The sequence below is a fragment of the Schistocerca serialis genome, chromosome 8, assembly GCF_023864345.2.
Source record: "Schistocerca serialis cubense isolate TAMUIC-IGC-003099 chromosome 8, iqSchSeri2.2, whole genome shotgun sequence".
NCBI classification, from domain to species: domain Eukaryota; kingdom Metazoa; phylum Arthropoda; class Insecta; order Orthoptera; family Acrididae; genus Schistocerca; species Schistocerca serialis.
The window spans coordinates 288,426,751-288,437,377 of record NC_064645.1 but is presented as its reverse complement, the minus strand read 5'-3'; the positions used below and the strand labels follow the sequence as shown (position 1 = coordinate 288,437,377).

The 10,627-nt window shown below is 36.2% G+C and overlaps 1 protein-coding gene across 3 annotated transcripts in view; it reads right to left on the bottom strand.

Moving 5' to 3' along the window:
- The window catches only part of LOC126416042 (centrosomal protein of 89 kDa-like), a 98,704-nt gene that overhangs the window by 939 nt on the left and 87,138 nt on the right, over nt 1–10,627 (bottom strand). The window contains exon 11 of one of the 3 annotated variants that reach the window (XM_050083508.1): nt 8,383–8,572. The exons of the other annotated variants lie outside the window; for them this stretch is intronic. Within the exon in view, the coding sequence (XP_049939465.1) occupies nt 8,446–8,572 (127 nt within the window). The 3' untranslated portion in view covers nt 8,383–8,445. Of the gene's footprint in view, nt 1–8,382; nt 8,573–10,627 lie in introns of those variants that run through there. 3 annotated transcript variants of the gene reach the window in all.

The following is a 10,627-nucleotide window of genomic DNA, read 5'->3' as shown; positions in this document are numbered from 1 at the left end:
CTGTTGATGTAGCTCCTTCAATTCCTGGTTTTTAAGTATTCTCCACTCCTGTGTTTCTGTGTCTCTTTTGGGTCCAAAAAGTCTCCTTAATATTTTCCTTTCAAAAAATAGTAATTTTTGTTCACCTGCTTTTCTAAATGTGAAGCTTTCTGACCCATATAGAGCTACTGGCAGAATTACACCCTGATATAGCCTAAGTTTGAAGCTTCTGGAAACAGCTCTACTGGATAACACATCTTGTAGGCCAAAATAAGCTTTATTTGCTGCTGCTATCCTCACTTTAATTTAAATTTCCATTTTATTCTGTTCATTGATGATGCTTCCCAAATATTTAAAGGTGTCTACTGTTTTAAAAGTGAGATGATCAATTGTCAGTGCCTACCATCATTGGGTGCCTTATTCACGACCATGTACTCCGTTTTCTTCTCATTAATTTCTAATCCTGTTTGCCTTGCAATGTTTCTGTAGGTACTTGTCATAAGTTGTAGTTTTTCTTTGCTTCCACTTATTAGGACAATATTGTGACACATACAAAAAAAAAGTAATGAAGACAGCTGAATATCGGGCAAAGATCTATGCCTTTGACTGGCACACACAAGCGAACAGGAATGTGCACCCCCCTCCTCAAACTCACCAGGACATTTACTATCGATTACACTTATTTCTTATTACACACTTATTTCTTATCTACAAAACGAATTCAGTTCAAAAGTGTTTATCGAATTAGACTCAAGCACAACAAAGGGCATCATGAATCAGCCAAACAAGAAGTATGTTACAAGAAAATTTTATTTATTGTCGAAGTTAAAATCATTTTCTACTTGAGTTATGACTTAATATTTATATTTAATTATTTTGGACCCAGCTGAAATGTTAACATAAAACAAAACCGGACTAGTGCAAATAGGACTTCCACTCTAAGGGTTCTGTACAAACCTAATTATGTATGAAATGGGAAGCAATGGCATTTTTTCAAAGCAGCTGTTTTTTTTCCTAATGTACATATATAAAGTAATCTACAAATAATTGCCATAATTATTGTTGTGGGTGGATTGGTGCAAGTCATAATCTGCAGTGGCTGCTTCTCACTGTTAATGGTAATGCGACTTGTTCCACATTCCTGAAGACTTTCCTTCACGATGGAATTTAAAGAACAAAATAAGTGAGCAAATGAACAAATCTTAACATTAACTACCCAAAACATTTTACTCAAGTTATACATGTAATGTCATAAAACTGCCAGGTTTGATGCTACTTTAAAAATAAAATGAAGAAGTAGGAGGAGACTGTTATTTTCTCAGTTTTATTAAGTAACTGCTTTTTGGCAGAGGTATTTAACCTAGTATAACGTCAATATAGTTAGAAGATAAAAACATCGAGTTGTTTCTTGAATAGCTTCAAATTATCAGCAGCAGTCCCTTGTATTGTGGCTTTTACTATTGTCTTTCCATGAATTTCTCTGTATATATGCCTGTTTCATCTGACTCTTTAGCTGAGGAGTCAGTGTGGCCGACTGTCATGTGGAGGGCCCAGGTTCAAATCCGGGACTGCCAGGAATTTTTCCTTGTTGGGAGGTATGTAACAGGGTCCACTCAGTCTCATGATGCCAGCTGAGGAGCTAGCTGAATGACAAATAGTGGCTCTAAGATATACAAAGCTGGCAGTGGCTGGTAGAGTGGACCTAACTCTCCTCCATGCAGCATCCAGATAACATCATTGACTGAGGATGCCACAGTGGTCGGTCTGTCCCAGTTGACTCGTTTTCAGCCAGAGCTATGCAGCTACACCTGTTTCAACCCATTCCCCTTCCATACCCAGTTCTCTTCTATCTTGGCACCTGACTATCCTTTTCCTAAGCTTTTGAGCAATTTTGTGGTGTTTTATGGTAAATCAGAAATATTTGTCTATGAAATGTGTCAAAATTGTCTTTGGTGAATCATTTTAGGTCAAGATAATCAACTTTTCAAAAAAGAGATTAACTAACTACTGACTTGTTTGGAGAACTGTGCAACACTGAATTTAGCTTTTATGACTGATGAAGTTGTTTGAAGTTTCTCTATCAAGTCTGATATTTTATGTGGAACAATTAAACATATGTTCCACTGTGTGGCACAAATTCCCTGGTCAGAAATTGATTCCAGCACTCATGAAGGGAAAGAAATATCTCTGATACAAGCTTTAATACTGATGCATGGTTTAATATTTGTCAAACATTTCACAACCATCAATGAAGTTTTTGTATGAATGACAGTACATGATGAGTTAAAAAGTAATACATATTTTTGGTGCAATGTATGATTTTTTTTACAATATATCACATTCAAATGAACAGAACAATACTCTTTCATGAAACAAAATTAAGATCATATAAAAACACACAAAATTTTGTGTTGTGAAAATTATTTTCACAAATTTATGGAATAAAATTTTATAGTTCTATACACAACCATTAATATTGCCAGCTTTATGGAGCAATATAGTATATATAAAATTTATGTTAATGGAAGCTCACAATTATAAAATTTTAAGTTGATCAATAACTTTAATATATACTATAAATGAGATCTGAACTGAAATATTGGCCTAATATGACATTTCAGGCAGATAATAGCAGAAAAAATGCCCACCTTTTGCTAGCTTTTGGAATCAAGGGTTTCTTCATTCATCAAAAGAAGGGAAAGATAAGGCGGAGGGAAGGAGGGAGGAAGGGATTTTGTGTGTGTGTGTGTGTGTGTGTGTGTGTGTGTGTGTGTGTGTGTGTGTGGTGGGGTGGGGTGGGGGGGGGGGGGAGGGAGGGGCTGGGGAAGAACACTCCTTTTTTTTATGGTTTATAGCTACAATAAAGAAACAAAAAATGATGCTTTATGATTGACAGATTGAAGTGGCATGGCACACTGTTGTCAGTGTCCAGCCAGTCAAACTTAACATGGCTCTGTGTATATCAACAAAGAGCCAATAAGGTGAAATGCGCTCTCTCAAAGTTATTTTAATTGAGGTATAAGTAGCTTCTGAGGTTTAAGACTGTGATACTCGACAGTGTGATGTGTTGCATAAAGGAGTGCTGCTCTGTTCCAGGTCTTCAAATCTCACAGTTTACAGTTGATAGCCAAGATGCATTTAACTGTGTTTCTATATGGGAGGAAAGATATGCAACAACCTAAAATAACCGAAAGACTCTTTTCAACAATGCAGGTAAAGATAGATTACTATTAGCCATTCCAAACCATGATGCTGGAGCTGGTGGTCACGTGTGCATGACGTGTGCTTGCTCATGTGTGTAAATGGTGTGTGTTTGCTGACGAAGGCTGTGGCTGATAGCTCTATGTAAGTGTCTTTTAATTGTGCCTGCCTGCAGCTTATGTGTCTTCTTTATAGTAAGTAGCAATCTATCTTTCCTTACATTGTTGATATTCCTACCTGGAGTTTCCACTGTTTGATTCCACAAACTGTTTTTCATTATAAAAGAAAGAAAAGGGCGGTTCCAAAAGCTAGAAAAGCTGTCTTTTTTTTGGTAGATATCACTCACTCTATCTCCTGTGACCTGTAAGCAGACACTTTTTCTACCTTTATATTTGACTAATTTCATTTCAGGCCATTTTCTCCTTGTGAGACATTTATTACATTCAGTAATAATGTTCGATTACTCCAATTTCTCAATTTTCTGTGATATACAACAGCAGAGCACAGGTCCATAACAATGTATTATGGTACCGCAGATTACTTCAGAAAATGTGATCTTTCCTTTTTGGTCGTAATTGGTTTAAATGTATCTATAAAGGGACGAACCTTATTTTATCTGTATGGTACTGAGGGATAAGGCATTACCTTTTTAATAGTTATACACTTTCAAAGAACATCAAATTCCCATCAAATAAATTTCTGATCAATAAACTAATACTAGTAATCAAATTAAAAAAAATAGCAGAAACCACTACAAAATGCATATCCTACAATGCTGAACTGCTGAAATGCAGAAGCAATAAAACACTAACATCAAGAGAAGTGAAATAATGTTAGTAGTGGTTATTTAAGATAGTTCACGTAAAGCATTATCAAAATACAAAGAAACTGAGCACAAATTGTATAGTGGTCAGCTTATAAACGTGACTTTGTTCTGTCAAGGTGAATGGATGAGAAGCTGAGATAGCAAGTACTACATGTGCTGGAATATATCTTTCATAAAATCCAGCTGTATTTGGCAACAATCACTTTGGTTTGGAATCTGCAACATGACTGCATATCATATTTCTCATTGATAGGTATCTAGGATATTCTTTGAAGGGAGAGTTTTATGGAAATCAAATTTTCTGGTACAGACACAGTACCTGTACATACTTTTTCTACCGTGGCATTATTTCTGTGGTCTTATCTTTTATTTGGTGTAAAATGATTTTGATTTGTAGGACTTGCCTTCTCTCCAGATACTCCCTAGCAAACTGATAGACATAAAATGTCACATGGGCATAGATGCCATTCATTTGCAACAGGGATGAACCAGCTATATATTGCCAAACTTGAGCAGTATCTTCTGCATCAGTAATTATTCCCACCCCCCCTCCCCACCCCACCCCCCCCCTCTTTCTGTTTCCTGTGTGCCCATCTACCCCTGCTACCTTTGGACTCCGTTTTTAAGACATTCGCTCTCACATCAAGCTGTTAAATGCCTCAAAATACTTATAAGAACTAACCAAATACTTTTTAGCAACCTAGTAGTTTCTGTACTTCTAAAATTTTCTCATACTTGCCTCACTCTGGTTCTCCCTTTGTCCTGTTGTTTCTCCTTTCCCCACCTCCATCATACACATTTACAATTTCTGTGGACTCATAATCATTCTGCATCATTGATCTTCTAATCCTAGTTTTAGAAATGTTATAGGTGCCTGAAGAAAATGAGGTAGTACAGCCAGATATAACCATTGAAAGCTTCAGAGTATGAATCTACACAGTCCTCCCCCTCCCATTGCTGCCTTCATTGATTACACTTGGCTGCACATTTGTGATTTCTTCAAACAGCCATACTGTTGAGAAAACCTTAAATTGCAAGTAACTGTAAAGAGAAAAATTGGTCTTAACTACTTTAACAGACTCACTCCATGCAAAAAGTACAAATTCTATGCAAAAACATCTTCCTAATTTCTTGGAAAGCACAACGTGGAGGAGTCCACAATAATAATAATAATAACAATAATAGTACATCTTTTGAAGAAGCTAATGAGGATTTGCTGGGCACAGACCCCTGTTTATCTTGAATGAACAGCAGTGGCAGCCTGGGAAGGATGGTGCTGCATTCAGTGAAAACTTTTAAATCTTTGATCTTTTCTGTAGAATCATGACAGAGAACTGCACATAAATGGCTGCAGGCACTGTAATTGACCAAGTATGGACACTGAAATATGAAAAAGACAAGGAGGAAAAAGAAGTGTTGGCAATGGTACAATGGGAGAGAAAAGCAGAAAGAATTCAAGAGTTTCTGATACGGATAATTCTCTACATCATATTCCAAAATGGAGGTGTGCTCTTATCATACTTCTTGTATCTTGTACCATTTGGTAACAATAAGAGAAGTTAATATATTGCAATAATTACATTTCAATGTGAAACAATTTATTTTTTCTAATCAGATTAAAACTGTGTTGAAACCAAATAGTAATTACATACGACTAGATTACAGAGCTAGGATACTGAATTTATCTAAATCAATGCTACTGCTTCTATCAAACTGCATCAGGATAATGAAAATTTATAACTGAAAGAAGAGTCAGGTAAAGATGTTCCATATCACCTTAATTATTATCATGAGGAAGTTTAAAGATTCACAAGCTGGAAAGAAAAAAAAAAAAGGATTTATGTTAATGCAAGAAGTCTCATTACTTTCATTCTGATAATGAAATTCTGCTGTTTGCCATTAGTGCAGATAAATTTCAACAACAAATGGAAGAAATTAATGGAACAAGTCCAAGACTTTGGTAGAAATCAGTTTTTATGAGACTAAAATAGTGTGTAATCTACACCTCTAAAAGAAAATAGTACAATTCAACACTGAAGTCACTGAACCAGTCGATGAGTTTTTGTATTTTGGGCAACTGAAGACTGGGTGGACAGTAAAAATTGCGCTGAATGCTTTTTGTAAACTGTATAGTGTTTTCAAATCTTAGCTTACAATGAGTCTGAGAAGGAAACTTTACAAACAGTTTATATTACCAGTTCAGACTTTTGATAGTGACGTATATACAACTGATGCTAAATTTATTCAAATGCTGAATGTTAGTAATGGAAGATGCACATTTGGAATTGCTAGGAGTAAAGAAAAATAAATACATGGATCGACGAACAGACTTGGAATGTGTAGGGCATGTGGCCAGGTGAATTGATGACATATGGACCAAAGTGGTTTTTCACTAATTTCAAATGGTAAGAAGCGACCAAGAAGACAACCTTCCACAAGGTGCAGGAAGAAGAAGAACTGAGTTCCAAATTCAGATCTTTAAATTTTGTAAATAACTACCAACCACCTACACAACTAACACACTGAGCTTCATATTGCTGCAATCTCTCTTCTACTTTTCCAGACTTCAGCGAGGTTCTCCCACAAGACTAATACCCTCAAGAAACATATGGAAAAGAATGTTTAACCACAGCCTATATGTAGATTTCACATTGAAACCAAGTTTAGTAAGGTTGACTCCAAGAACACAAAGCTAAGGTAGAAGATGTAAAGTAATGTGCCACAAACGTCTCAAAGAACTGAGTCCTCACTCTATGGAAGACAGTCATGTGTTTGAGGCATTCCTAATGAAATTCGGATTTAATTGACATTGATGTGTCTCAGACACTTTGAGCTGGGTCTCTGATGTATTGTTTATTGTACGAGTACAACCTTTGTTGAAATAATGGCTTCTTCCTCCCTAGTTAAAAAATCATTTCTCAAGATTCCTAATGGACTAGTTCCAATGAAACACATAACTGTGTACATGAATATGGTGAACATAATATCTGTTTTGAGCCTGTTTCCTAGTCTTGTGCAAATTTACTTGTTGCCAAAAAGAGAAAACATTCTCACTGAAAAACTGAGAAGAGAACTAAACCCCACATAAAATATCCTGAATTTTCAATTGTTACATTTTACACTAAATATTAGTTACTTATTTATCTGAAGATGTTTATAAATAAATACATAACATATTTGGAAAATCATCTACATTCTGAACTACACAGCAGTGAAAATGCTGCTGTTTTCAATTAATATACTAGGTTTGAATTGCTTTTACCTGTGGAGTCAATCCCCACTAAGGTGAATAAGTTCTCTTAATTTTTCTTCTTGTAGCTATTAGTGTGTGGAGCACAGGTATGATTAATGTAACACATCTGGGATCTTTGGCAAACCCTCTGAATAGCTGCCACTTATCATTTGCATTTTTACTATCTGTGTATTATCTGTTTGAGCCAGTTTCTTCTTTGCTGCTGGCAAACCATTTGGGGTATAAAGTCATGGTCCACGAAACTCTTCTGTTCCTAACAGAGGCGTTGCTCCTCTGTTGAGTCTCGCAGACTCAATGTGATGCAATGCCTTTGAAAATGTTCAGCGCAGTTCTGCGCGAAATGTTAGAAACAGAAGAGTTTCGTGCACCACGACCTCATACCTCAAAAGGTTTATCAGCAGCAATGTACTACTGTCATGAAAGTCTTCATTCCAGTTTCTTCTTTGTTGGTCTATAGATTCTCCAGCTCCTCTGCAGTTCTTATTTGTTTCCTCTCAGTCTTCCGCTGAATAGATGCTTTCACTACCACACTCAGAGAATGTATCTTATTATTAACTGGTCCAACCTACACATCCCACAGCCTGTTTCCATCAATCTTCTGCAGCTCCTCTGACTATGATATATTTTCTGTCAACATGCAAGAATCGTGATATGCTGGATAGACAAACATTCTACTGTTTCAGGAACATGTTACCAACATTCATTTGGTAATGTATGGTGGTGGTGTGGGAGATTTCAAAAGGAAAATCAAAATGGAAGTACATGAGAAGAAAAGGGAATGAGTTTACCGCTTATTGAAAAACTGAGGAAGTACTAAACATAAACAATCCCTAAGTAATTAATCTGACTTGTAGTAAACAGACACCATGTTTAAAGAATTAACACTCTTTGCAAGATCAGCTATCAGCTTAAAAAATCTACAGTTTGAGAAAGAAAGCAATACAGTTAAACAGTTCTAAACAATTCAGTTAATCATACTGATGTACATAGAGCTTGAAATATTCAAATTTGTGAACAAGTGATTTAAATAAACCGTATTTTCTTTGGTATAAGATTTTCACAATAAAATGCATTGTGCTTAACTGCTCACTCAAATATCACAAATCTTAAAATGACTAGGATGTAAAAGCGAATGTGACATTTTTATTATGATACAAACATAGCATAATTATGAGAGCTACAACAGCTAACTGTTACTATTATGAAAAGCATCATCTGTATCAGGAAGGAAATTGACATGTTTCAAGGAATCTTTTGGGGAGTTGTCCGTGTTTCCTTTCTGCCATATCAGTTCCAGGCTTTCTTCTGCTTTGCTGCAAAGTAAAACAAAAATCTTCCTTAACAGAAACAATAACTACATTTTATTCTCCACAACTTTTTGTGAGTACGTTCATTTAAAAGTGCCTAAAAAGTATGAGCTGTGAGAGAAAAAAAGAATTGTAGGTTCAATACAGAAAACAGCAGTTTTATGCATGAGAAGTTTCCTGAAATTTATTAATTCAAGTTTTGCTGCATCATGTCTTGTTAATCTTAAGGTTTTATTTCTTGCTTCCAAGTCCGTTCCTTTTCTTATTGTTATTATTACAGGTACAGTGTTTCATTGCTGCTATGAAATTTGAATCATGTCGAATTTGCTGTTTCTAAATCTCTGATTTTAAAAAAAACTGAATATTTACGGAAATTTCTTGTTCTACACTCCTGATTTTCTATTTGCAAAATTAATATTCACAACCCACACAGATCATTTTGCAAGAAAGACTGAAGTCAAATTTAGAGAGACTGTTGTAAACAATCATACACATATTACCGTCATTTAGTATATCTTATTTATTTAAAGTTCCATAGGACCAAATTAAGGAGCAAATCTCCAAGATCATGGAACATGACAGTACATGAAATTACAACATAAAAGTAATAACAGATAAAAATAAAATGTTTATGAACCTGAAAAAAGTCAATCCATTGTTGTTGTTGTTGTGGTCTTCAGTCCTGAGACTGGTTTGATGCAGCTCTCCATGCTACCCTATCCTGTGCAAGCTTCTTCATCTCCCAGTACTTACTGCAACCCACATCCTTCTGAATCTGCTTAGTGTATTCATCTCTTGGTCTCCCTCTATGATTTTTACCCTCCACGCTGCCCTCCAATGCTAAATTTGTGATCCCTTGATGCCTCAGAACATGTCCTACTAACCGGTCCCTTCTTTTTGTCAAGTTGTGCCACATACTCCTCTTCTCCCCAATTCTATTCATTACTTCATCATTAGTTATGTGATCTACCCATCTAATCTTCAGCATTCTTCTGTAGCACCACATTTCGAAAGCTTCTATTCTCTTCTTGTCCAAACCATTTATCGTCCATGTTTCACTTCCATACATGGCTACACTCCATACAAATACTTTCAGAAACGACTTCCTGACACTTAAATCTATACTCGATGTTAACAAATTTCTCTTTCAGAAACACTTTCCTTGCTATTGCCAGTCTACATTTTATATCTTCTCTACTTCGACCATCATCAGTTATTTTGCTCCCCAAATAGCAAAACTCATTTACTACTTTAAGTGTCTCATTTCCTAATCTAATTCCCTCAGCATCACCCGACTTAATTCGACTACATTCCATTATCCTCGTTTTGCTTTTGTTGATGTTCATCTTATATCCTCCTTTCAAGACACTGTCCATTCCGTTTAACTGCTCTTCCATGTCCTTTGCTGTCTCTGATAGAATTACAATGTCATCAGCGAACCTCAAAGATTTATTTCTTCTCCATGGATTTTAATACCTACTCCGAATTTTTCTTTTGTTTCCTTTATTATTATATTCTTCTTGAAGTCTGAGGGTATTTCGCCTGCCTCATACATCTTGCCCACCAGATGGTAGAGTTTTGTCAGGACTGTCTCTCCCAAGGGCGTCAGTAGTTCTAATGGAATGTTGTCTACTCCCGGGGCCTTGTTTCGACTCAGGTCTTTCAGTGCTCTGTCAAACTCTTCACGCAGTATCGTATCTCCCATTTCATCTTTATCTACATCCTCTTCCATTTCCATAATATTGTCCTCAAGTACATCGACCTTGTATACACCCTCTATATACTCCTTCCACCTTTCTGCCTTCCCTTCTTTGCTTAGAACTGGGTTTCCATCTGAGCTCTTGATATTTATACAAGTGGCTCTCTTCTCTCCAAAGGTCTTTTTACCTACTTGATCCTCTGCTGCCTTCACTACTTCATCCCTCAAAGCTACCCATTCTTCTTCTACTGTACTTCTTTCCCCCATTCCTGTCAATTGTTCCCTTATGCTCTCCCTGAAACTCTGTACAACCTCTGGTTCTTTCAATTTATCCAGGTCCCATGTTCTTAAATTCCCACCTT